General features: G+C 41.3%; 2 protein-coding genes across 35 annotated transcripts in view; one reads left to right on the forward strand and one right to left on the reverse strand.

The window, feature by feature from the left end:
* Positions 1 to 10,026, reverse strand: part of SAXO2 (stabilizer of axonemal microtubules 2) — a 120,902-nt gene extending 110,876 nt beyond the window's left edge. For 22 of the 29 annotated variants that reach the window (XR_012330316.1, XR_012330315.1, XR_004525327.2 and 19 more), the window contains exons 1-2: positions 9,870 to 10,021; positions 7,626 to 7,740 (exon numbers count right to left, since the gene is read on the reverse strand). Coding sequence is in view for 1 of the 29 variants with exons in the window: in XM_033852219.2 (XP_033708110.1) it covers positions 7,622 to 7,805; positions 9,870 to 9,907 (222 nt within the window). In the remaining 28 variants the exon portion in view is untranslated. Of the gene's footprint in view, positions 1 to 3,898; positions 3,964 to 7,621; positions 7,806 to 9,869 lie in introns of those variants that run through there. The other 7 variants (XR_004525320.2, XR_004525324.2, XR_012330307.1 and 4 more) reach the window with 3 other exon arrangements.
* Positions 10,027 to 10,082: 56 nt separating this feature from the next.
* EFL1 (elongation factor like GTPase 1) overlaps positions 10,083 to 27,514 on the forward strand; it is a 136,668-nt gene continuing 119,236 nt past the window's right edge. For 4 of the 6 annotated variants that reach the window (XR_012330306.1, XM_073801454.1, XM_019945798.3 and 1 more), the window contains exons 1-6: positions 10,083 to 10,188; positions 10,955 to 11,064; positions 13,917 to 13,984; positions 15,466 to 15,550; positions 23,894 to 24,027; positions 25,828 to 25,965. Coding sequence is in view for 5 of the 6 variants with exons in the window: in XM_073801454.1 (XP_073657555.1) it covers positions 10,974 to 11,064; positions 13,917 to 13,984; positions 15,466 to 15,550; positions 23,894 to 24,027; positions 25,828 to 25,965 (516 nt within the window). In the remaining variant the exon portion in view is untranslated. The remainder of the gene's footprint in view (positions 10,189 to 10,954; positions 11,065 to 13,916; positions 13,985 to 15,465; positions 15,551 to 23,893; positions 24,028 to 25,827; positions 25,966 to 27,514) is intronic. The other 2 variants (XM_073801455.1, XM_019945800.3) reach the window with 1 other exon arrangement.

A 27,514-nucleotide genomic window follows, 5' to 3' on the forward strand; every position in this document is an offset into this window, starting at 1 on the left:
ATACACTATCCCCTCTGCATACCAATAAACATATATCTTAGCAATTACTATATGCTATATTAGATTATAACAATATATTTGTTCACCACATGCATTGTCTTAAAAATGTGTCCTTTGTATAGATCTCCCTCCTGGGCTGACATATAGATCACAGCATACTGATACTATATACTTTAGTTACCCATTAAACTGGTAAGAGTGACATTTAAAGAAAAAGGATGTATTCAGTTATTACCGGTTTAAAGTATAAATCATTACTTTTATTGTGGATGGCATCACTCATACAAAAGGGCTTTATATTAGGACACACCCATTCAGTTATGTCACATATCTAGTGAAAAGGCTTTAAGCCTAAATATGCAATTACATTATTAACAAAAAAAATACAGAAAAAATATGAACAAGATAGCCTATTGTTTAAAAATAAAGGACCCCACTCCCTGCCAAAAAGTAACAGACTATTATATAATCAGATTGATTTTTGGAAAGAAACTGGTCGTACGTTGTACAGTCCTTACTCTTCCAAGTCAGTTGCCAGGAGGCAGAAGGTATTCCATGCTGGAAGTCTCGGAGGAGCAGGTTGCCTATGTGGTGCTCCAACACTGTCTCACTGGGTGGACAAGCCTATTGTATTCTGAGGTTCAGTATCAGGGACCATCTGCTAACAGATGCAAGCTTCACCCTCTATTCCAGCCTTTATCAGTATAAAGGGAGTATTTTGGTTCTCTACCTGCTAACTCTTTTGCTTTACCGGTTGGGTCAGAACTTGAATGGAGAAGAGGGTTGCTCTTTATTTGACTTTCTCAAAGGCTCCAGTATGCTCAGTAAAGTTTCAACTCATTCTGGGATGGAAGGAAAGGAACAGTACCGACTACATGTGGCATAATGTGACAGATATGACATATTGCTTGTTCAGTGGTATCCTTTGTTTTCATGGTTTGAGATCGAGAAAACTAATTAAGTGGCTGAATTTGGACAGGAATCCAGGTCTCCTAACTCTCCATCAAGCAAATAGTCTGTTTTTTTCTCACTATACAATACTATTTAGACAACAGAGAAAAAAGTTTTTTCTTAAGCCACGGAGACTTAAGTTTGGCAATGCACCAAAATCATGATTTGATGTTAGATCTCAAAGCTGGAAGTAAGTTTTTGCTTTTTGGCTCTTTAATTTTTGAAATGGCAAGTTACCTTTATAGGCTGGGACAGTATCCAACTTCCCTTTTTTAACTTGTCTCTCCAAAGGCTGAGCTATTGCCACACGCTGCACTCTACAAGAATTAAGATGCCGTTTGTAGGTAGTACCAAGATCAATCTCCCCCTGCTTTTGTTTATATTCTTCTGGTGCATGGTGAGGCTGTTTGACTATTTCATAAGGACGAGAATCCGACCTGAACTATATACATTTGAAACATAGCTTCACAGGTTCTTTTATTTCTAAGTATTTCAATGCAGTATTAAAATTTTCCAGACTTTTTTTTACTTGAAAAGTCTAAGAAGATATTAAAATGGTGATGGTCGATAAGCTACTTGAAAGAGATTATTGAATTCCTTTATGTCCTATCCAGTGACTACATATAAGAAAAATAAATGTCAAAAATCCTAGTTTTCAAAACAGCTTTACAATGGATCCTCAGTTAATTGGATCTTACATAAATAAAATCTTCAAATAATTGAATTTTTTCCTAACCTGGAAGGAAATCTTAGGTTAAAGATTTAATGAATCTGAAAACAATTTTAACTATATCGCCTGGGTCCATTTTGTCAAAATCCTTATTCATCCTATTAAAGACTCTAATAAACTATTTGGGCACGCTCTCTTCTTGAAGTCATGCTGTCTTTTTGCTCATCATTAAGTAATCAATTAAAGAAATAATTTATGTCTAAACTCTGGCCTTTAGACATGAATCATATTCATAGTGTTGATGTGGGTCTTATCCATCTTCAGATCCCCAGAAGCCCTTGCCAGGGATAGGAGTCATATGGTACCCTAGCCACCCTGGGCATTATATAACATTATGTGGCAGAGGTTGTACTGCAGACACTGAGGTTGTCTGGTGGGGTGGTGAGACCACAGACTCAAACTGATCAGACTACCTGGGTCCAAATCCTGGCTCTGTCATTCACCAGATTTATGATGTGGGGTAACTTACTCTGTCTATGCTCCAGTTTCCTTAGATATAAAATAGGACAATAATACCATCTACCTCATAGGGTTGTTTGAAGGACTGACAAATGCATGCATGTACAGCATACACATGAGTGTTTAGTACACAGTAAGGATGATATGTTAGCTCTACAAATTACTAAAAGTCTTCAAAATTGCTTTTTTTCTTTGGGACACTATGGACTGTTTCACTCATTGTATCATTTGTTTAAACCAACTTGTATTAATCAATATTTTCTGTATATGTCCATAAGCTCCAAAAACCAAAACTCACTGAATCCCTTCTCTAGTCACGATATAACCTCTTAGACTTGTTAACTCCATTTCCTCACCCCCATCAACCCACTTCAACCTGGTTTCCAGCACTGTCACTTCTCTAACACAGCTTGAAGGTGCACCATGACTTCTATGTGATTAAATCCACCAGACCTTTTTAGCCCTCATCTTACTTAACCTCTCAAGTCCTAACTGACATTATTGCCCACTCCCTCTATTTCTGAGAAATTCTCTCTCCCTGCCTTCCTCATTATTTCTTCTTGGTCTCCTACGCAGCTTCGCCTTCCTATAGTCAGTCATGAAGTTGGGCAGTTCCTCGACACTGGGGCTACCCACTCTCCTCTTCTCACCCAACGTTCCCTCCTGAGGACAACGCCTCTACTCCCACAGCTGCAATTACTAACTATATGGAAACACCTCTCACTCGTACGTCTCCACTCAGACCTCCCCTCTTAGCTCCGTACCAGTTTTTACAGTGGCCTGTTGGATATTCAGTGGTACCTCAAAACTTAGTATACCCCTAATCAAACTATTTCCCCCCAACAAATCTGGGCCTATTGGCTTGTTCCCTATTTTACTGACTGGCATCACCATCTCTTCAGCTGTACTCAGAAACCTAGGACTAACCCTTCACGCCTTACCTCCCTCCTACATTTTGTTCATCATCAACTCCTGTCAATGTTGCCTCTTAAATATCTCTTAAATCCGCTTTTCTCTCTCTCATCACCATTCCAAGCTTTCATAATAGCTCATTCAAATCAATTCAATACCTTCCTAAACTCACTTACTAGTTCTCTCTCCAATCTTTTCTTACATTGCACCCAAAGTAATCCTTTCACACATAAATTTGATCAGGTCATTCTTGCCCTCATCTCCCTAGCCTCTTCCTCACCTCTCTTTCGTACCCCCCTCAACAAACAAACATACAAACAAAAAACAAGAAAGAAAAGAAACTTTCAATGGCTTCTTATTGCTCTAAGGATACAGAAAAAACTGAACATGGCCTCTTTCACTAGCTTCAAATCACACTGTGCTTCCTCTTGCTTCCTCTGCTCCTGCTGGCCTTCTCTGACAATTTCCTTCTTTTCATGCTCCTTCCTGCTACATGCTGCTCTCTCCTTGGAAGGCACTTTCTTACAGTCTTAATCCAGTTAATTGCTTTACAGCCTTCAGATTTTAGCTCATTTTTCTCATTTCCCTGATAAAGTCAAGCCTCTTATTCTGGATCCGAAGTTACCTTGCGCCTATCCTTCATAGATTTGATCACTGTTGCAATTTTATACTTATTTTGAGTGATGTTTTTGACTGCCACCTTCACGAGACTGCAACGTCTGTGAGCACAGAGATCATGACTGTTTTGCTCACCACTGTATCCCAGGTGCTTAGCATAGCACCTGACACTTAACGAATGCTTATGAAATATTATTTAGTGGATAAATAATAGTAGAAATCCCATACCTCTGCTTCTCAAGACATCTGAGTTGTTCTTTGCTCTTCCCAAATACCAGCTAGAGAGGAACAGGCTAAAACGCAATCAGGAAGTAGAGAGGACAGAGAAAGCTTAGAAGTCTTAGTTTCTCTAGTAAGATTAGTTAAGAGTTAGAAAGTTTACCTCCAAACCCAAAGCAACTTTCTATGGAGAAGTAGTAAAGGGTAAATGCACTCTTATTCATCTGATATATCCTAAAACATTTGACATGTCTGGAATCATACTTTCAGGGCAGACTTCCTGCCAACTCTGGCAATCATCTACTGTGCTACAGCTGTAATGCTATAAAGGATCAAAAGTCCGGTACAAGTCCAGACATCTGCTCTTTACACAGTCTCTTCTTATATTATAGAAAAGTATAGAACAGAATGACACATGATTCTTTGTTTGTACAGATGAATCAGCTGCTTTCTACTGCCTAGTCAACATGGTCACCATGAGGGAGTCCAGCAAGAGTTCCAGACCCCTCGAATATGGCTCTTGGAAATACTGCTAGTTCCCTAGTCAAACTATGAAGAAAAGATCTAATGTTTTAGTAAGTGGAAAGATGATGATTTAAGAAATGGAAGTTTTACTTTTGTTGGCATATTTGAACCTTTTGGGAGTTGGGACATTTCTTTTTTTATTTTATTTTATTTGTTTACTATGACAGGCTACTTGAACAAGGCAACTGAGAAAGCCCAGAATTGAAAAGCAATTGCCTTTTAAAGAAAGATGTGGCAGGTTAAACTTTCCTGGTTTTAACACTTCGAGTTGGTTAAATGCAAAATCTTTATTCAATAAATATGAATAGTGTGAAATTTATTTCAAATTTCTGTTATGAATCATTAAGGCATCAAGAAAGAAAGGAATAGGAGCTTCCCTGGTGGCACAGTGGTTGAGAGTCCGCCTGCCAATGCAGGGGACACGGGTTCGTGCCCCGGTCCAGGAAGATCCCACATGCCGTGGAGCGGATAGGCTCGTGAGCCATGGCTGCTGAGCCTGCGCATCTGGAGCCTGTGCTCCACAACGGGAGAGGCCACAACAGTGAGAGGCCCGCGTATCGCAAAAAAAAAAAAAAAAAAAAAAAAAAAAAGCATATTCCTGGGATCCACTTCATTGTCTACTGACTATTTTAGGTGGAGCTCTGGAATCTGCAATTTTAACCTTTCTAGATGATTCCAAATCACACCAAAGTATGAGGGAAGTAACTGGAATCACCAAAGCACTGCAAGAGTTGTCTGAAATGTTAAAGGTATAAGTACTGCAGTAAAAGTTTGAAGGTCTCCATCTTTGCTAGGTAAGTAAAATAAACTCTATCTGAAATGAAAAGAAAATGGATAGCACTAAAAATTAAAGTTGTTACAGAGCATTTCAAAAACCCTAAATTATAGAAAGCTGATGTATGAGTTCCTGGAAAGCAAGAACCTCTCTTTATTGATAATTTTACACTTAATGCCTAAGACTGTACCTTGAATACAGTGTACACATTAAGAAAATAGAGAAAAGAACCCATTGAACTGACAAAGATCAAAAAAGCTGAGTCCAAACGAAAAGTTTAGGCTTAAATGGACTTTTTTGTCTTTCACACACTGAGTAAATAGTGAGTGCCTACTACGAGCTAGTAGGCATTGTAACAGGTTTCTGGAAATAGAATGCTGAGGTAAGAACAGACATAGTTCCTGCTTTCATGGAACACTGAAACTAATCTAATGATAAATAATAGGCAGATGCTTTGAGAACTTACATAGGGGACCTTTACCTAGCCTGAAAACTGGATGAGTGTCAGTGAAGCCTTTTCAGAGTGATAACTGAGTTAAGAGCTATAGGTTGAATAGGCATTAATTAGGGTAAAGAGGCAGGAAAAATTCCACGCAGGTAACATAGTATCTTGGAAGGCTCTATGACAAGAGAAGCCTGGTACTTCCAAGAAATGAAACATGTCCTATGAGATGTAACCGTAAGAGTGCAAAGGGCATTACAGTGAAAATAAATCAGAGAAGAAAGCAGGGAGCAAACAATGAAGGGATTTTGGTATACATTAAATATAATGGGAAAATATAACAGCAGTTTTAGCAGGGAGGTGACACGATTAGATCTGCATTTTAAAAAGGTCATCTTACTCAACATCGCTAAGTATTTAGAGAAATGCAAATCAAAACTACAATGAGGTACCACCTCACACCAGTCAGAATGGCCACAATTAAAAAGTCTATGAATAAAAAATGCTGGAGAAGGTGTGCAGAAAAGGGAAGCCTCCTGCACTGTTGGTGGGAATGTAAGCTGGTGCAGCCACTATGGAAAACAGTGTGGTAGTTCCTCAGAAAACTAAAAATTGAATTACCATATGATCCAGCAATCCCACTCCTGGGCATATATCCAGACAAAACTCTAATTCAGAAAGATACATGCACCCCTATGTTCATAGCAGCACTATTCACAATAGCCAAAACAGGGAACCAACCTAAATGTCCATCGACAGATGAATGGATAAAGAAGATGTGGTACATATATACAATGGAATACTACTCAGCCATAAAAAAGATCAAAATAATGCCATTTGCAGCAATATGGATGTGACTAGAGATTATCATACTAAGTGAAATAACTCAGAAAGATAAATAGTATGTGGTATCACTTATATGTGGAATCTAAAATATGGCACAAATGAACCTATCTACAGAACAGAAACAGATTGACAGACATAGAGAACAGACTTGTGGTTGCCAAGGGGGCTGGGGGATGGGGAGGGATGGACTGGGAGTTTGGGATCAGCAGATGTAAACTTTCTTTTCTTTTTCTTTTTTTTTAATTTATTTTGGCCGCACCAGGTCTTAGCTGCAGCATGCGGGATCTCCAGTTGCGGCATGCAGGCTTCCCAGCTGCGGCATGTGAACACTGAGCTGTGGCATCCACGCGGGATCTAGTTCCCCGATGAGGAACGGAACCCGGGCCCCCTGCCTTGGGAGCACAGAGTCCCACCCACTGGACCACCAGAGAAGTCCCAACAGATGTAAACTATTATATATAGGATGGATAAACAACAAAGTCCTACTGTATAGCATGAGGAACTATAGTCAATATCCTGTCAATAAACCATAATGGAAAAGAATATAAAAAAAGAATGTCTGTATATGTATAACAGAGTCACTTTGCTGTACAGCGGAGATTGGCACAGCATTGCAAATCAACTATACTTCAATAAAAAAATAAAATAAAAAATAAACAGTACATAAAAAGGTCATCTTGGCTAAAGTTAGAAAGCAGATCAGAGATGCAAAAGCTAGAGTAGATACAAACATAACCATTAGGAAGCTGCTGCATTCCTCTAGGTTCTGGTCACAATGGAAAACAGATAAACACAAGAGATTTTAGGAGGTTAACAAAAACAATCAATAGAACTTTTTATATATCCCCTTTCCTTCTCATTTTTCTCATTTAACATAATTCTCATCTTTCTGTTTTCCTCAAGTTGTGACTCAACTAGTCAACTGGTTCAACTTAAATCAACTAAATAGTTTAAAGAGTTTAAAACAAAAACACCTTATTAAAACCAGAAGAGTGGGACTGGGATTGACATATACACACTCATATGTATAAAATGGATAACTAATAAGAACCTTCTGTATAAAAAATATAAAACAAAATTCAAAAAACAAAAAACCCCAGAAGAGTGGGGAGAAAAATAGGTAAAGCAAACAGTTTCTTGATACTTACTTAAATGTTGTTATTCCTTCCATTTTACAACGATATGCTGGAAATTCTTCCTTGGGCTTCAGACTCTGAGGTGGAAGAACACTGCCATACGTAGGATAGTTTTCCAAATATTCAGCTGTGGGACAAGACAAGTCAGAATTTTCATAAATCCTTGTGGTTTCATGTGGGCAATGATGTCGCCTATGCAAACATAAATAACTTATCATAGTTTAACGCACATGAGCAATTGTATATACACATTGCAGAGAAAACGATATTCTGAGATAGATGGTTGTTTTGACTGATATAGTGAAAGAAACAGACATTTGAAAAGATTTAGTTACATAGTATGAAAAAAAAAAAAAGATTCAAACAGCAAGATGAAAAAGTAGCAGATGCAGGTCAAAATTTCCCTGAAGTGGTCTCTTTGACAATCTTGATCCTCCTAAAGAGAGGCAATGTATTGAAATATTAATGAGTTTGTTCTCCTTGTTTTTTTTCCCCTCCTTTATTTCAAGCAGGTAATCAGGACCCTGACATTTCCTTCTTGTAGGACTTTTGGAAGGGCCGAGGATATAAGCTGCCTGAAGTCAACACGTTCTCCTGTCTTTTTAAACACAATTCATGAAGAGATGAAATCAGATGTCCTGCTGGAAATGAGGTCCTAAGAGGAAACAGGTGGTCCTGAACTGCAAAAGAGGGAAGAGGGGACGATTCCCCAGAGAGAGGAAGGAGGTAGAAGATGAGGGGGAAGGAGTTCTTAGAAGAGCAGGCATCTTTGCCCCATTCTATCAGTGATCCAGGAGGTGGCCGGATATCAAGAGTTGGTTAGGTGGAACCCTACAACAATGGCTCCCAGCTTTGCCAAGATTCTTGTACCTCAAACATAAACTTCAAAGCAGCGGTGGCACCACTCTTGAAGGGATTATGTGAACTCCAGCAAGAGACATTTCAGTGGGAAGCATTACCAATGTTTAAAGCCCAGAGAAGACTCCTCTTGCATTGGCAATGCCTCTGCTCCCTGGACCGTTTTACTGCTTGGGAAAAAGGAAGCCTCCAACATAATGAAGACTGAAATTTCCTGACAGCTGGATGGGAAAGGAACTTAGGTTGGATAGAAATTAATTTAAAGATTAGAAAAAAAATTAATCAATTTTTTTGCCCATCAGCGTTTTCAGATATGAATCAAATCCTCAAAGGCTGACTTATCTTCTAATCTACATCCAATTAGTAATTAAAAACAACATTTACCATGAAACTATGGGGAAACTGCTTTCCATCACCATGTGAAGTGTTTTTCCTTTGGAGGGGATTACAGTACGACAGGATTGACATATTCATAATATTTATTTAGCAAATAGTCGTCTAATCCCTGGGTCAGCAAGGAAGCTGAGGAAGGAGATGACTGCTTCCAGCTTAGGCAGGACTCACTGACCAATTCTGGGTTTCAGGAGACTATCTACTACCTTTTCAGTCCGTCAGATCCCAAAGGAAAGCAGTCTGGATGGGACTGGGAACGGGAATATGGTTAGGCGGGGACGGAAAGCTACGAACAGAAGAAAGCCTAACACAGGGCGAAAACTCATAGACTTGCACACCGTTCTACTCTCCTTCCGTTTCCTTTTATTTATTTATTTTAAATTTTGTGGGCATAGGGGCTTCCCTGGTGGCGCAGTGGTTGAGAATCTGCCTGCCAATGCAGGGGGCACGGGTTCGAGCCCTGGTCTGGGAAGATCCCACATGCCGCGGAAAAACTAGGCCCGTGAGGCACAACTACTGAGCCCGCGCGTCTGGAGCCCGTGCTCAGCAACAAGAGAGGCCGCGATAGTGAGAGGCCCGCGCACCGCCATGAAGAGTGGCCCCCGCTTGCCGCAAATAGAGAAAGCCCTCGCACAGTAACGAAGACCCAACACAGCCAAAAATAAATAAATTTAAAAAAAAATTTTGTGGGCATACACTCTCCCCGTCGGATCAGGTCTCCACACTTGGCAGCCTGACATCCAGCCGCCGCTACACAGGTGTATATCATCCGCCTGGCGCCACAGCGTTTCAGTTTGCGCCCGTGGATAGGAGCCGACAAAGCAGAACTGCTTAACCCGCGGTAGCTGGCGGGTGAACAGCGAGCATCTGCGGACTCAGGGATAAGTGGGACGTCGCTGGGCCCGCGTCCTCCACCTTGGCGGGGCGGCCACTCTGAGGGCTCCGTTCCCCGAGACCCCAGCTCGCTTCCAAGCCCCGGCGGCCGCCACACCGGCCGTTTCTTACCCGCAGGTACAAATCTGACACAGACACCAGGTCCTCATGCTCCCGGCTCGCGGGCCCAGCTCCACAGCTTCTCCGCAGCCGCAGCTTCTTCAGCTCCACCGCGCCGGGCTCAGTCCAGGTAACCGGCGGGGCGCGCGGCTAACGGATGCTCCGCCTGCTTCCGGCGACGCCAGAGACGCAGGCGGGTCAAAGGTCGTGCGTTCTCAGCCCCGCCCCCGGCGCGCGGGCGTAAGGTGAACGCGGAGGTCAGGGGGCTTGGGATACGCGTGGTGTGGTCGGCTCTGTGGTTCGAGCTGGGCTGGCAGGGCGGCGGCAGCCGGTAAGTGCGGGCCCGCAGGCGTCCGGGCGTCCTCTTCCGCCAACTCCAGGCAGTGGGGGTCCCGGGGCGCCGCGGCGGCAGGGCGTGGACGGAGCTAGGAGCGAGCCCGGGCTGAGAGCGGCTGCCGTGCGAGCGTAGTGTCCGGGCCGGTCCGGCCGTTTCTCAGTACGGACCCGGGATCCTCAAAGAAAAAGGGAGTGAGGATAAAGGGAATGTAGAGTTGAGGGTTTGTTTTTTCTTGGTTTCCCCAGTGTGGAAAGGAATGGAAGACGTTCAGTGCACCTGCACGTGACCCCAAAATGTAGTCGGGAAGCTGGGTGTTTTACCTCCAGTGAAAGCAAGTGGGAGTGATAGGAGAGGCTTGGAAAAGGATCGAGCAGGGGAAGAGAGAGATGTCGGCGTCTTCTCTCCCTCCTGCATAAGACCCTTCCAGTATGTAATCACTGACCTGGAGAAATAATGCCCGAGTACACAGTACGGGGCAGAGTTCCAGGTGTCACTGTGCACCCAACCCCCACGAGCTTTGTGATTCATCGCAAAGGGCCGGTCCGGAAGGATGAGTAAACTCCCCAAGTACAGTCGTGGTACAGTATTTGTTGAAGTGCTCAAATTGGACTTGGGCCTGGATGGGTCTGTCCCTTCAGTAAGCATCCGTTGGGTTATTACTTTAAGGGACTCGAGAAGTCTTGTCAGCTCCCAGCAGTAGAAACTTTTATCTTTTAACGCCCCGATCTTCAGCCATTTGTAATACATGTTTAACTATTAGTCACAGGAAATAAGTGACCATGGTGCTGAACAGTTTGGATAAGATGATTCAACTCCAGAAAAACACGGCTAACATCAGGAATATCTGTGTTTTGGCTCATGTTGACCATGGTAAGAATCCTTTCTAAATGGCTTATTTTCAGTAATTGAGGGGGTGTGTCTCCACACGTGTCAGTGGAGTGATGATGTGGGCAGTTGAGAGTGATGCTTGCTAAGTGGCAAGTCTTATTTCCCTTTAAACTCTGCTGTGGGAGGAACACAGCTAACTAGTGATTGTTATTCTTCTATGTAGTATATTTTGTTGTCTTTTAAACGAGAAGTTGAGTTTTTTAGTATTTGTCAAGTATTTTGAAATGGCTTTGTAATATAATACGTCTGTAGCCTTGACATAATGTCCTCAGAACCTGTGTTATGTGATTCTGTTTAACTCGTCCGATGTTTATTGAACATCTGCTAAGTTCGAAGTATTTTGCTAGCTATGTCAGAAGGTAAGGATTTATGCACAGGGCACCAGCCCAGCTATATAGAGAGGTGATTTGGGGGTTGAGGCAGCACAACATGAGGCAGGCAAAAAGTAGACTCTAAGGGTTGAGAGAGCTGGAGGGTCGGGAAGCTAGTAATGGGTTAAGAAAAGGGCTTTATAACAGTGTTAGAGATGACCCCCCCGGACGGGTGATTCAAGATGGCAGATGGGGGCACACATTTCAAGTGGGAATAATGTCAGCAAGGGGAGAATGAAATGTTTGTGACCAAAGCACGGGACATGAGAGGGGGACAGGGATGCATGGCGCTTAGCTGCTCACAGACATTGCTTTCATACCACAGCATTGCCTCCTGCTAAGCCCGCGCTTGGTTTCAGACTCCTTCTTAGTTCACGTAGCCACAGCAAAGTGATAGGATTGGGAGTGTGAAATAAAACCTATATACCATCCTGAAGGTGAGGGAGTAAGAGAGAAAAGTGAAGAGGTAGGCTGGGCTGTATCTTAAAGAGCCCTTCATGCCAGCTAGGCACAAGGATATGGATTAAGTGCTCCAGCTCTGGAGTTAGACAATCTGAGTTCAAAACTCCATTTCAAGTTACTTTGCCTTTTTGAGCTTCAGTATACAGCCTCTGTGTACTGGAATAAAAACCAAACCTACCTTATAGCATTGTGAGGATTAAATGATGATAAGGAGAAGCCCTTGGCAGGTACGTGCTTTATCATGAAGATGATCATTGGCATTTATTATTAGGTAATAGGGAGCCATTGGGAGAACAGAATAAAGCAGGGATGTTGTAATCAAATAGTACTTTAGTAAGAATGGTCCAGTGAGAGTGTTTTGGATGGATTGAAGGGCAGAAAAGAGGTTAGGTGGCTATTGCCATTGGTAAAATAGTTGAAGTGAAGTAGTTACGGGAACTAAAGGGGGAGGTGATGGATCACTTTGTAGGTGAAGGCAACTGAGAATGAGTTTTGTATACAAATCTGGTGGCTAACCCTACCCCATGAGTTTCTATAATTATGCTGCTCACGTTTTGAGGACATGATGTTTGACAAAAGTATTTTTTTTGCTTTGTGAATTAAATCATGCAGCAAGGCAGTGGCATGTGTGTGTACAGCAAATTACTTTAAAATTTACCATTTAAAAGTATGTTAAGATAATACTATCCTAGAAAACCTGTGATTCATTTATTCATTCAACAGATAATTCATTGAATGTTTCTTATATGCCAAGCCTTGTTCTGGTCCTAGAGATACAGTTGTGAATAAAGCAAAGTCCCTGCTTTCTTGACACTTGCATTTGGGGGGATATATGCTCTCCGTACTTAGAATGTTCTACTCCATTGGAAGCAGGAAAGTGACGCTCTAGGGTTATATGCTAATACATAATATTTACACGACAAGCACGTAATACAGTATTAAAGGGCCAAATGGGTACTTGAGTATCGTAAGAATTTCTTTTATTATTAGAGTAGATTCCTGGGTTTATGTTTGGATACTAGGTAGCATTGGTCACTGCAGTGTAGCTGATGCCCTCCATTGGCTTGCAAACAGTAGGAGATATGGGTAAATTTCATGAATTTCTTTGCCAAATGGGTGTTTTCTTCAGACAGTTTAACTGGCCAAAGCCAGCTGAGGCCATACATGAGGAAATATGGCAAAAGATAATGTTCCATTGTTTTTTGGTGATGTTTTACCCAGTATATCATCCAGAGGAAAAAATGATTGCTGTGCTATCCTTTTGTCACGCTGAGCTATCAAGAGTTTAAGTTTAGGGCTTCCGTGGCGGCACAGTGGTTGAGAGTCCGCCTGACGATACAGGCGACACGGGTTCGTGCCCCAGTACGGGAAGATCCCACATGCCGTGGAGCGGCTGGGCTCGTGCGCGTCCGGAGCCTGTGCTCTGCAGCGGGAGAGGCCACAAAAGTGAGAGGCCCATGTACCGCCCAAAAAAAAAAAAAAAAAAAAAAAAGTTTAAGTTTATAGGCCTGGACACAGTTATGGATATCTGATGACTGATGTAATAATTACAATAAACTTGATCAAATTCTTTGTCGGACAGATTTGAGTACTGTAAAAGTTGTTTGTCAGACGTTTTATATTTTGATTGGCACAGTGGTTTTTCTTATCACTTAAGAGTCTGTGCACTTTGCTCTGTGTAAATTATGCCTGAATTAAAAACATTTTTTCTGTCCTTAAAAATAAATGTTGCTTGACGGATTTTAAAGTGAGGTTGATCCGCAGGGTTGGCAATACAGATTACAGCACTGTGGAGTGCTGGAATCTGTGTCCTTCCAGATGACGTTTTGTTCAAAGTTCTAATTAAAATGCCTGTTGTATCTTGCTTCACTTAGTATAGGTAAATAGGAAATATTTGCTAAACCAGTTCTATGGTTAGATGTTAAATTTGTCGATACAATCTACCTACTTCACCCTTTAAAAAAAAGAAATCGATTTAAATTAATATTGTTACTTTAACAGGAAAAACTACTCTGGCTGACTGTCTTATATCTAGCAATGGCATTATCTCCAGCCGCCTGGCAGGCAAGGTATGTTATATTTGATATATACTTGCATTTCAGTTAGTATTAGCAAATCTACAATGTGATGAGTCCTTCGTTGTGTTCTTAAAGATCGAAAAAGTATGAAGCATAGTTCATGCATCTAAGAAGCTGCCAGTCCATTTAGCAAGATAAAAGAGATCGTTGAGAAAAAGTTATTTCTATATTGCTTTATGTTACTTTATATGAATATTTTATAAGTGCAAGAATGAGTTTTTGCAACCAGTCATTTGATAACCTCGCATGAGTGTGGAAAATTTCACAGGTGGAAGAGATGCTTCACGGTGGGAAATAATGTGGATAAAATGCATGAAGGCTAATTTGTGGGTTGTGCTTGATTTGAGTGGAACGTTTGCCTATACTGAGAGAGAAAATGGTGCAGGTAGAAAAAATGTATCAGATCACAAAGACGTTGAAGGCTAACCTAAATACCAAAGGAAGGCTTCTGAAGCTTGAGGGTCATGACGAAGGAAGATCATGTTTTAGGAAATGAAATGATAGAGACCTTTGTTTTTAACTGTGAACTGAAAGAAATGGGAATAATTTATTTGCAGTAGAAAGATAGAGATGTTCCTCCCTTCAGTGAATTTACAATATAGTCAGTAGGATTTATCAGGTGACTGGTAATATAGAGAAGAGGAGGTAGAGAAACAAAATTGAATTAAAAAAGTAGACCTAAGAGACTGAAGGAAGACTTGGGCATTTGAGGCACGTTGGGTGGGGAACTGGCCGAAGATACTGTCTATAGAAGGCTAAAAAAACTGGGTTGAATGAAATAATAAAGTGCTTTTATTTTTCCCAGTTGAGAAGTGAGAAAAAGTACAATAACTCTAAAGTGAGTAGATGAAAGGAAATAATAAACCATAAATTAATGAATTAGAAAAGATCAATGAAGCCACAGTTTGTTCTTCAAAAAGATTAATACAGCTAACAAATATGATACAGTGATGGTGGACACGTCATAGTACATTTAAAGATTGAATCCTAACGTAAGCTATAGACGTTAATTAATAATAGTGTATTGATATTGGTTCATTAATTGTAACATGTACCACACTACGCACTAATATAAAATGTAAGTAATGGGGGAACTGTGTGTGTAGGAGGAGAGGGGATGCTTGGGAACCTCTTTACTTTCCAGTCAGTTTTTCTATAAACTTAAAATTGCTCTAAAAAGATAAAGCCTATTAAAAAAAATACTAGCAATGTAAACAATTTGTGATTGTCTTGCATTACAACTGATAAAAAGTTAGAAATTGATCAGGAGAAAGGAAAGGTGGAAGAAATAAGTGGTACTAGGAAAGAAAAATGTTTCAGAGATTAAGAAGGTAATAATGGGACATAACGAACAACTTCATGGCAATAAGCCTAAAAGTTTAAGTATTTAAAACAAAAATCCAAATCAGTCCATTTTAATATTACATTTTAATTCATTGGGAAATACGGATGCATATGTTGCATTTTTACAGTTAAGGTACATGGACAGCAGAGAGGATGAACAGGTCCGAGGGATCACTATGAAATCCAGTGCCATTTCACTACATTATGCAAAAGGTAAATCGATCTGTGTTTTAAAGAACAATGGTTTTGTATCTTTTGTGTCTTTCTTTCTCTTCCTGAATTAGTTTCAGGCCTCAGGTTTTTTGCTTTACATTCCACAAATTTCATTCTGGCCTTTCCAGATGATCTGTTGTCAGATCAGAGTCAGGCTGTCCACATTTGAGTACAGACGGGGACCTCTGACTGGCTTGAGGGCAGAAGAACTGGCAGCTCACACTTGCCCCCATCCACTCAGGTGATTGTATAGATTTCTTCAGAGGGAAGGTCTGGAGTCTTAGGACCTTGCTGGTTCAGCCTTACTGTCCCATTTCCTTGCTAGGTCCTCCTTCTGTCCTATGGCCTGCCTATTAGATCTAGAGTCTTATTTACTTGACTGTGTACGCATTGCCATAATCACTATAGTTTTTATCCCCAGATCAGGATGCCATTTTTTTTGTTGTTGTCTTTTGTTATTTTGTTTTTTGCGTTATGCGGGCCTCTCACTGTTGTGGCCTCTCCCGTTGTGGAGCACAGGCTCCGGACGTGCAGGCTCAGCAGCCATGGCTTACGGGCCCAGCCGCTCCACAGCATGTGGGATCTTCCTGGACCGGGGCACAAACCCATGTCCCCTGCATCGGCAGGCGGACTCTCAACCACTGCGCCACCAGGGAAGCCCCAGGATGCCATTTTGACAGTAACACTTCTAGGGATTTATCTGACAGAAACAGTCATACAAGCACATGAGATATATGTTCATTGACATTCACTCAAAAGTTTGTAATAGGGAAAATAATACCAACAACCTTACATAGTTAAGGAAAATAGTTAAGTAAACTGATACATCCATGCTGTGAAATGCTATTCAGCTGTTCAAACAACTGTTTGACCTATATGTAATCATATAGAAAAGGTAAAGTAGGAGACAAAAAGCAAGTTGCAGAGTAAATACTTATAAGATATGAATGTGTTTTAGTAATAAGAATATATTATGTATATAGATAAAGATGTCTGGAAGGACACATACCAGAACCTTAACTGTAGTTATTAGTGGCTGGATTATGTGAAACTTACACGTTTCAAAATATTTATTTTGCACTGTTTGGAAATTTTACACAAAATGTGAATTTTTATAACTAGAAGAAAATAATAAAGCTATATTTCATTTTCCTAATGGACTGACCTGTGATTTATCCTTCATATGTCTGGCACTGACACCAAGGGTTGTACTATGTGGGACATGACTGTTCTCTTTGAGGTCAGTCTTACAGTGTTTTTGAACTAAACCAGTTTTGAAGCTTTTAGGTACATGAATTCCCAGTGTTTAGTATTTAAACTGATGCCTTATTTTTTAAAATCTACCTCTCACCTTTTAGACATTGTCATTCTGTGATCCAGTGAATGGGTCAGTGGTCAGTTTATTTCTTTTCTCTCCGTATTTTTATAGAGTTCAAGACATTTGTAGCCTTCCTTTCTCCACACTCATTAGTCTGTTTTCATTTGAAGATTACTTTAGTGTCAATTTTAGTTGCTCTCTGGACTTTGTCTCCAGTTCCTTCACCCCTTTTTAAACCATTTTATTAAGGTTTACTTTATGTATCATGACCTTCAGTCACTGCAGTTCCCTTTTGTCTTTGTGGTACAGTGTTGCAGGAAAATGGCTATAGGTCCCAGGGAATTGAATGGTCTAATCTTTATTTTGTTGAACTGTATGACCTTGGGTAACTTGCTCTCAGACTGTCCTAGATATACTTTCTTGATTGCACAGAGCAGAGGCTTAAGCTAGCTTGGGATGGGGTGGGATGGCTTATTGACAGAATATGTGTGAAATGATGCTGGAAACAATATTCGTGAAAATCCAAAAGCAGGAGCATTATTGGAGTGACATCTCAAAGAAAGTGAAGGCAGATGTTGATTCTGGATCCAGGATGGCTCTAGAGACCATCAGTAAAAGTTAACGGATCTTCCCTCTGGAGCTCCACCCTCATCCTTGGGTTGAGTTCTCTGTTTTTATCTGTTTTTACCCTGGAAGTCTTTTCTCTTTTTATAGCTTTTGCCTACCCTTAGTGCCTCCATCTTCATGAACTCCCTTTTCCCTGACCCCTCCTCTCCGCTCCTGTTTTTTCCCTCAGTTCTGTTGCTTGCTGCTGCTTTCTCCTACGTTTACGAGCATACATCTCAAGAGCAGGATGTTGCTCAGCTTGTCTTTTGATGCCAGGCTATGGCAGAGGTTGCATCTATGGACAGCCAGTCTGTGGTTGGATGGGCATCTCCTGGTCTGATCAGTGGTGATTGGAGTGGAGCCATAAAGTATTCGACATGTTTCTTTCTGACCGTGATGGCCTAGAAGGGGCTGTGCGTTAGGCAGTCACCACACTTGACAGTTAGAGCCTTGCTTTCCACATCTGCAAAATGGGGATGGAAGTTGGGGTTGTTGACTGAGACATGTTCTCAAAACATCCGAGAGATGAGGTACATTCTCATCCTTATCTCAGCGTTGACTCTCTGGAATGGGGCGTTTCCTGCTGTGAAGGTGGGACAGCCTGAAGGGGGTCTCCCTTCTGGAGGAGGGAAACATGATGGTTGAAGAAACTCCACAGGTGATTTTTGTGTTTACCACTTCTTCCCCTCCTTCCCATGCCCCTTCCAAATGCCCTGTTAGTTGAGGATCTCTGTACTAAATGTTAATGAAGTGCTTTCTTGTTTTGACTCTTAATTTAACCAGCTTTCAAAAAATTTTTTCAAATCCTCACATGGATTGAAAGATAAGGTATTTTTCTAGTTTAAGGTAAGCAAATAAGCTTACCCAAACTACGCATATTACAGATAGAGTGTTGAAAACCATCAAGGTGATATTCTTATTTTAGCATTTTCCAGGGCCCCAGTTCTTCCTTGAGAAAATGGAGCCTCTCTCATCTTTCCATTTGTGACTAAAATTTGGTACAAATGTTGGGACCATATTGTTAAATCTTGTTATTTTCCTATTTCTTAGCCACCTCTCTTTGTGCCCTTCCCACAAGGATACTATACATTTATCTGGTCATTTCAAGAGTTAGGAAATAATCCCAATCCCAATATACATACTATAAAAAATCCTAAGAGGATGTAATACCTTTGAATCCTTTAGCCTAGGATGCAACTATAGATGAGAGAAATGTATTCAGATGGATTAAATACTTAGAAATTCCTGGACTATTGTTGTCAGAAGGCCTATTGTTGTCATTTCTACCTACTCTTTATACCTGTGAGCAAATATTGCTCTTGCAGAACTTCTGAAATGAATTTTTCATTCTAACTCGTCTTTTTAAATTTTAAATAAATTTACAAGTTTATATGTATTATAGAAAATTCAGTATGTTGTAGAATATACATGAAAACACAAGACTGAAATAAAAATTACTTCTAGTTTACTACCAGTTCTTTTATACTTTCAGTTTTTACATTTAATCCTACCATAATTGTTCACGTGTGTGTGTATACATGCAAGCTGTGAGGTAGATGTCTAACTTAAATTTCCCCCCAAAGAGTTAACTACTTATTCCAACACCAGTCTAATTTGATTATTAAGTACTATATTATTAGTTCTTGACGCGGTGCTGGTGTCAACAGCTCTGCATGAATGAGGCGGTCTGGGTGGGACTGTTATGAGCTGGAGAGCAGACTCTGCCCACCCATGAAACACCCCCCACTACCTGGCTGGGGGCTAGTGCTAGTCAGCTGCAGCTGACTGATGCCCTGTATTTTTCTGTTTTGTTTTTTTTTATCAAGAAAAGTTGGCATCAAGATTTTTGGTAAAATCCTCCAATTTTTAAAATACTGGCAACTTACTAAAAATTTGTAAAGCACTATGTAGAACAAATTGCAGTGGGCTTTAACTTACAGGCTTTCAGTTCGTACTTCAGGCATATGTGCTACTAGCTAACAGCCTGGTTCAGTGGGATACTCAGTATTTACCCAGGTGGCAGCCACACTGTAGCTTGGATGTACTCCAAACGTGGAGACCAAGGATATGGCGGGGCTTTCTGCAAAGAGATCCATATGCAGGTTCACCTCTTTGTAAACACCTCCAGAGGGGTTTGTGGTTGTGGGCAAGTGGAGAGTTTACACACATGTTGGTTTCAACTCTGTGGCTCTCTGGTCTTAATCTCTTAAGACTAGGCCGTGGGGAAACTGATTCATGCCATCCAGATGCACACAAGGCCAACACGTATCAGTCACTTCCCTTCCCTTCCAGATATGTGAACGTTAACCCGAGGTTCTGATTTCTGTCCTCTTCCTTTGGGACCAGGGCTGGGAGGGAAGGGTTCCATTGTCCCTTGTCTGACTAAAGATCAGATTATTTCCTCTTAACATAATGAATGCTTTACTTTGTGAAGCATTCAGTTGATGCCAGATCTAAGAAAATGGGTGCACGACAGTTGGATTCTGAGCCAGACGCTTCATATGCGTGATTTTGTTTAATCCTCACAGCAGTCCTGTGAGGTGGATGTTATCCTCATCTTACATGTGTGCAAAATGGAGTTCACAGGGGTTAAGAAACTCCCCTGAAGACAGAGTAGTTAGCATGTGGTAATAGTCCTGGGAGCCAAGTAATTACGTTTGCAGACTCCTCGTTTGCACCAGGAGTCTTTGGAAATCAGTCAGTCCTGGCCACGGCTGATTCCCCCTGAAGTGTAAATGTGTCCTGTCCACCAGGGATTGCTGCGACTACTTACAGACATCTTCTTGTGGCCACCATTACCCGCATCCCTGTTGTCTTTGGTCAGCACCCAAGATGGAAGTCCTGTGATCTGGCCTCTCAGCAATCTCTTCCCCATGTTTCTCTGTGCTTCTGATACCTCCTCTGCCCTCAACCTCTCACTGTTCCCTTCCTTCTCAAAACTTTCTCTGAAAACATCCCAAGGTAAAGAAATAACCCCTGCATCCGCAACATCTTTTGTTGCTGTTCCCCTCTCCTCCTGCTGGCTGTTTTCTGAGGACACTGCTTTTCTTGTCCTTCTTTCAAGTGAGTGCTTCTCATTCTTTCATGCTCCATCTGTCTCTGGGTTAGGACATGGGATTGCTGTTCCCCTTGTTCACTAGTTCTGGTTCAAAGCTTAATTCTTCCACCCTTGCTTTAAAACTCCATCTCCTTTGAGACTCTTACTGTCCATCCAGTTATTTTCGACCCTTTCTTACCACTGTCACCTCCCGGTTACAGTCCCCAGTCCCCGTTCACTAATGACTTTGCACCTGGCTCATTGTTTTCCTTTTTGCCCAAATCCACCAAGGTAGCTTTTACCGTTTCTGAAAATGACCTCTCCAACGGCATGGCTTCATCAATAGTGACGTGTAGATCTCCACTTCACCCTCCCTCTGGCGTGGCTACTTGCTGGATTTTAGCATCATCCAGAACTATTCATCTTTGACATTTGAAATTCAAATACTCCCTTCTCCACCATCTTTACTCTTCCCAGCTCTCTTGCCTGTGTAGCGAGGTAGCCGTTCTTTGACTTCAGAAAGCCCTTCAGTCTCTTGAGCCTCATCACTGTCCGTCATTTACTTCCTGCCTCACACAACCCAGATTTGTCTTTTTGCTGACAGTCTTGCCAAGGTCCTCAGTTTGCTTGCTTCACCTTCTGTCCTCCCAGTAAAACTGTAACCCTTGATAGAGCTAACTCTCTACACTTTTTTCTCCTTATACTTGGGCTGGGTTCTCCGCTGGTCCTTGGGCTGCTGGCAGACTTCCACTATGTTGTCTGTCGGGCCTTGCTCATTCTCTCCAACAGCTCTCCTAAACCTTCTAGTCTCTTCCAGTCTACCTCTCGGTCCCTCTCCCACAATCTCAGCAGGCATTTTTACGTTCTGTTTTACAGAAAGTGGGAGAATTCTCTGTTTGCCACTGCCCCTCAAAATGTAACATTATTAGTACCTTTGCTTGCCTCCTGCCACTGTGAAAGACTTGTGCTCTGTACTTATCTCCTTTGTCCTGGTGCCTAACTGTCAGCTTTTAAGCATGCTTAAGTCTCTCATCTCGTGTGTGTGTGTGTGTGTGTGTGTGTGTGTGTGTGTGTGTGTGTGTGTGTGTGTCTGTCTGTCTCTCTCTGTGTCACTCTAAGTGTTAGTCAAAGGTGCGCTGCTGTTACCGTATTGCTCTGACAATAGGCCCCATGCCTTATGGCAATGGCCCATATTAGCCATGTGAAATTGAATGAAAGGTAGTTGGTCCTTGATCTCTGACTTTCTCTCCAGGGTGATGTGAACATAGAGAAGTTCCGAGTAGGTTGCAGCGGTTTATATTGGTTCCAGGAAGTGAACATCAGTCTTTTTTCACTCCGGGGTTTCTTATTCTGGTTCTTAGCCAAATGAACAAACAAGTGTTGTTTCCTCAGCTGCAAAGTGTAGAGGCATCTGTGACCTTCATAGGAAGTGACTAAGTGGTAGATAGACCCGGTTGTGTTTCTGTCTTGCAACTGCTTTTGTGACCTTGGGTAGATCTCTTCCCTTTTGGGGGCTTTAGCATGTTTATGATATGAAGGGTTGGGCTGCAAAAATGCTGAATGATTTCAGGAATCTCATACCTTTGGTTTTCTGTGATGGGAGTGGATAGAACTCTGAGCCTTTGTAGCACTGCTCATTTTCTCTGGTTTATTTGGTTGGGACCCTGGTGCTTATCCTGCAGGGTAGCTGTGAGACCTGACAGTAAAAGACTCAATTAAGGAGGCACACGGGGGCCATTGTTCCAGGGCACTGGTTCTTTGACTTTGTTTAGAGATGTCCACAGTCCTCTCTGGTTGGAGTCTTCCCTGGTGGGTGCATCAGAGCCAGAATTCCTTACAAAGCCATTTGCATGAAAAGAGGAAGCAGGGGAAGGAGTGGTATTGAAGAAGGCAGTCTTGCTGATTGATGGCAGTCTTTCCCACTGAGCCCATTGCATTTTGGAATCCTTACCCTATTGTTCAGAAATTCTCTACTAGTGGAATCTTGGCATGTGAGATTAAATATATGCCATCTTGAGGATAGTGGGGAAAAGTATGACTTTGGAGGTGGCTGGGTTTGAACTTTCACTCTACCATTTTTTGACCTTAGGCAATTTACCTTAGAGTTGGATTCTAGCTGGATATTCCTCAGAAAGATATTTTACTTTTCCGTGCCCTAGTTTCCTGCTCTGTAAACTTGGCCTAATGGTAGTAACTACTGCAAGGGTTGTTGTAAGTAAACATTAGATAATGTCCATAAAACGTTTAGAACTGTGCCAGATAGTGCCCAGATAGGCACTTGACAAATGTGAGCTCTGGCTTCGGTTACTGCAGTGTTGTTGTTTTATCGTTATCAGTGTCACACAGGGCACTAATCAGATCATCAAGTTGTTAACCTCACACTTGGGGAATTCCTTTAAATGGCCCCATAAGTTATACCATTCAGCCCTGTAGTAGTTCTGGAGCACACAAAAGTTGAAAAACACTGAGTTAAGAGGAGGAGCAGAAGTAAAGTATAGGTATATTCAGGTGTTTGATCATTTAAGTAATTATTATGCCATTAAAAGAGAATTGTATCAAATTTAGCAGTGAATGGGGAATGAGTGTAGAATTCTAATGAACGACCGGTTTTCTGGCTAGTTTACTTAATTATGTTTTATTGATAATATGATGTCTCTGTAACCTAGGGTGGCCAGTAGTTCTGGTTTGCCTGGGACTGACTTAGGACTTAGTGGGACGTGGGACTGACGTTGGCGTCTGATGGGATGTGAGACCTTCAGAGCTAAAACAGGACACATAGGCATGAGTCATGCTCTGAGCTTACAACTTTGTTGTGAGGATTAAAGAATACAGTATATCAAATGTGAAAGCACATAGCGCACTGCTTGGCACACAGTAGCTGCTCTTTAAATTTGTGACTTCGAATCGACTGTAAGTCTTGCTGCGCATATTCACGCACTGCTCTTTGAGAAGTTGTAGGGAAGTTGTTGGCCACCTGCTTTGTGTCTTTTCCATTAATTTCTTGTAGTCTCAGTTTCCTCATCTGCACGGTGAGTAGAGGAATGTTTATGTTGTATGGATATTTTAAGGGCGGAATCATGTGTGATTAGCACAGGTGTTTAGCACAGTGCCTGGCTCACAGTAGCTCTGGATAAGTGGTTATTAGATTATTAGAGTAATAAAATCCTTTACCCTTTTATACCAGTGCTATTTGGAATGGATAGTTCCACTGTTGGGAGTTCGTAAAATGGAATGGTGGCTGTTGCTTGAGCTACCATTTTGGCTTTTGTCTTCTTTAGCTTTATTCAGTCATCTCTTAGAAGCTCTCTTACTCTGGGTTGCCTGAGGAAGAGTACTGTGTACCTGCACAACTGAAAATGTGTGTCTTCCAATTTCATTTCAGGTGAGGAGGAGTACCTGATTAACCTGATAGACTCTCCAGGACATGTGGATTTCTCCTCAGAAGTATCGACGGCTGTTCGCATTTGTGACGGGTGCATCATTGTAGTGGATGCTGTGGAAGGGGTCTGTCCACAGGTAGTGGATTGTAACATGGAAATATTTAACTGGTTAAAGAAGGTGGGAGGAGAGAAGAGGAACTGACTGCCGATGACTCTGTGCTGCTTGAGACCTTTCACTGACCATCAGAAAGCTGGTTTTCCATTTCACTTTTGGTAGTGTTCTGGTCTGTGATGGAGTTAAATCCCCCAAGTTTTGAAGGGATAGTAGAGAGAATGACTTTAAGGTGCCTTGATGTGTCTGTCATGTCCTCTTGGAGAGGGACTCAGCAAAAATGGGAGAGGTGTTTAGGAGGGTCTGGAGGTTTCACTCCAGTGGAAAAGTTTCTGAACTGTGAGAGGTAATTGATAGCAAGGTACTGAGTCTCTTCTGTTGGTTTGTCAGTCTGCCCCCCTCCCCCCCTACACATGCTGTCTCTCTACCTTCCTCCTCCCCCCTCTTACTCTTCCAGATCCTTAACCGAGACTTTCTTCTCTTTCCCACCAAAGTTCAAAAAGTTCACCCCTAAGGCCAGAGTGAACATTTAACTCCGGTCGACGTGAAACTCAGAGTGGCTTTCTAAATTCAGTTTTTAAAATAATTTTTCTTTGAAACCTTATGTGTTATCTTTAAAAATGTTGTCACCTTTGTGTCCTAGTTCTTAAATGCCCTTATTTGTTTTAATGTTTTTTAAAAAGAATAAGGAACGGTTTAAATTGCAGGCATACCTCTGAGATATTGCAGGTTTGGTTCTGAGCCAGTGCAGTAAAATGAATATCGCAGTAAAGCGAGTCACATGAATTTTTTTTGGTTTCCCAGTGCATATAAAAGTTATGTTTACAGTATACTGAAGTCTCTTAAGTATGCAATAGCATTATGTCTAAAAAACAAATGTATGTACCTTAATTAAAAAAATACTCTATTGCTAAAAAATGCTAACCATTTCTGAGCCTTCACTGAGTTGTAATGGTAACATCAAAGTTCACTGATCACAGATCACCACAACAAATAGATGAATAATGAAAAATGTAAAATATTGTGAGAATTCCCAAAATGTGACATAGTGACATGAAGTGAGCAAACGCTGTTGGAGAAATGGTGCTAATAAACTTGCTTGATGCAGGGTTGACACAAACCTTCAGTTTGTAAAAAATGCAACATCTGTGAAGCACAATAAAGCAAAAGCACAATGAAATGAGGTTTTCTTGTAGAAATGGAGACAATTTGATAATTCCAAGAAGATATGCTGTAATTATTCTGTAACTTCCCATCTGATTGCCTGTAAGGGCCCAGGTCCCCCAGTTGGAGAAGCACAGCCTTAGTCTTTGTAGTGTCTTAGATGTCCTGACAAGACGAGTGAAATGAACAGACCTGACTTTAGCAGAATAGTGGTTAATGCTGAGAGGTTGTTTATGCTCAGGAAGGTGTACACAGGGGACTTCTGGGGGAATGTTCTGTTGCTCGACCTGTGTGTTGGCAACATGAGTGTTTGTTTTCTGATTATTTACTGAATAAAATTCGGTAAATTGTGTGTGTTGTGTGTGTGTGTGTGTGTGTGTGTATAATTCCACAAAACTGTTCACTGTCTTTTACATAATTTTATTTATCCTTCTTAAATAAATTGACGATTCCATAAAGGCAAGGACAGTTTCTTGTCTGTAGTTCTATGCTTCTGTGTTATATACTTTGTGAATGTCTGGTGAACACCTGTGTCTGACTGGCATGGTCTGAGTTGTGATCAAGGGGTATGGAAATGAGCTGCTTATTAATCAGAATTTTCTAATGTGCTTTACTTATTTCAAGTCACGAGCTTTACATTTTCCTTTCTTTTTTAATCAGACACAGGCAGTTCTGCGACAAGCCTGGCTCGAAAACATCCGTCCAGTTTTAGTGATTAATAAGATAGATCGCTTGATAGTGGAACTGAAATTCACCCCACAGGAGGCCTATTCTCACCTCAAGAATATTTTAGAACAGGTATTTTATCCTTTACTTCAGTATTTGAAAAATTGTGGCTCAAAGAAGGGTTGTAAGGAAGTTGCTGAGTTGAGTATGAGGCATTGCTACAGAAAATTCACTTACTTAGATTCACATGTGTCAGAGTCATCATACCAGAAGAGAGGCAATAGAACAAGTGTCATCTTAGGAGCCCCCTCCATCTCCTGAAAGCATCCTTGAATATAAAGCTTAGACAATAGGTTTCAATGTTCTCTTGTTTAAAATCCTGTAGTTTGGTTTCACAATGAAGCAATATTAGGAGACTCTTTGGTTTTTTTTATTACCTGTCTTTAGATGAAATTTTACCAAAGCATTCATTCGTTTATTCAGCAAACATTAACATACCTATATGTTGAATAAATGAGTTCTTGGATGTTCACTTTGTGCTAAGGATTATGACTATAAAGACAGGTCAGAGTCCCTATTTTCAAAGCTCTCACAGTGTGGTAGGGGAGACAGACAATTAAAAGAGATATTTAGAGAACAATGAGATAACCCCTGGATGTGATTTGAGAGCATAAATGAGGGCTGCTTCACCCAGACTGGGTCAAGAGGAAAGGGAGAGTTAGGAAAAGTCTCACAAAAGAGGTCTTGAGATGGAAGAGAGGTAGCGTTTGCCAGGTAGAGACTTATGGTAAAGTTCTTCAAGAGAGAAGGAATGAGATATACAGAGTTATAAAGGAAAAAAAGCATAGTACAATGTTTCATTAAAAGAACTGCAAATTATTTGTTATAGTTGAAGAATTAGATCCTGTTAAGTAGTGATAAGAGGCGCTAGTAGAAAGGAGTGTAGGGTTTAGATTATGGTGAACCTTGTATGCCATGCATGGAGGTTTGAAATGTCTTCTTCAAGATGGTGGAGTACCATTGATGTGACCAACTTGAGAATATTTATTTGCTAAAGAAAGGAAGTGATAAAGGTAGAGCAGTGAAAAAGAATGGATCAGTGGATCTAGTTCCCTGAAGAGGTAGTCAGGGATGGGTACAGATGAAATACTCCCACCCTGCAGTGGAAGGAGAAGGGCCAGTGGTAATTGTAGATATAGATGGACCTATAGGTTGAATTATTGCGAGCTTGCAGGATTTCTGAATAATAGGTTCCATTTTCTCTTGGAGGTAGGAAATAAGATTACCTACTTGAGAGTGAAAATAGTTGGGCGTTAGAGGTCAGGAAGAGGGCCTGAAGAGAGGGGCGAACAGTTCAAACATCTGCTCTGAGAAATGGTGAGGGAGTTGACTAAGGTTATAAACGAAGATTGTGGGGGTTGGAAACCATGAGTTCTAGTGACACCTGGCCTTGGTCCTGGAAAACAAGTTGAAGATATGACAGATTAGTGTCTGCTTTCAACTCTTGAGCACAAAAATGACCTTTCAAAAGCCTTCCAATTTAGCTTTGCTGGGTGTGAAAAGCATGGGTTGATAGCATATAAGTTAATGATTGCTATAAACGTCATCGCCATCCATGTGTGCTTAATATGAGCTCAAACTGTGACTTACGATTCTAGGCTTAGCAAGGCTTAGACAGTGT

The sequence above is a fragment of the Tursiops truncatus genome, chromosome 2 (assembly GCF_011762595.2).
Source record: "Tursiops truncatus isolate mTurTru1 chromosome 2, mTurTru1.mat.Y, whole genome shotgun sequence".
NCBI classification, from domain to species: domain Eukaryota; kingdom Metazoa; phylum Chordata; class Mammalia; order Artiodactyla; family Delphinidae; genus Tursiops; species Tursiops truncatus.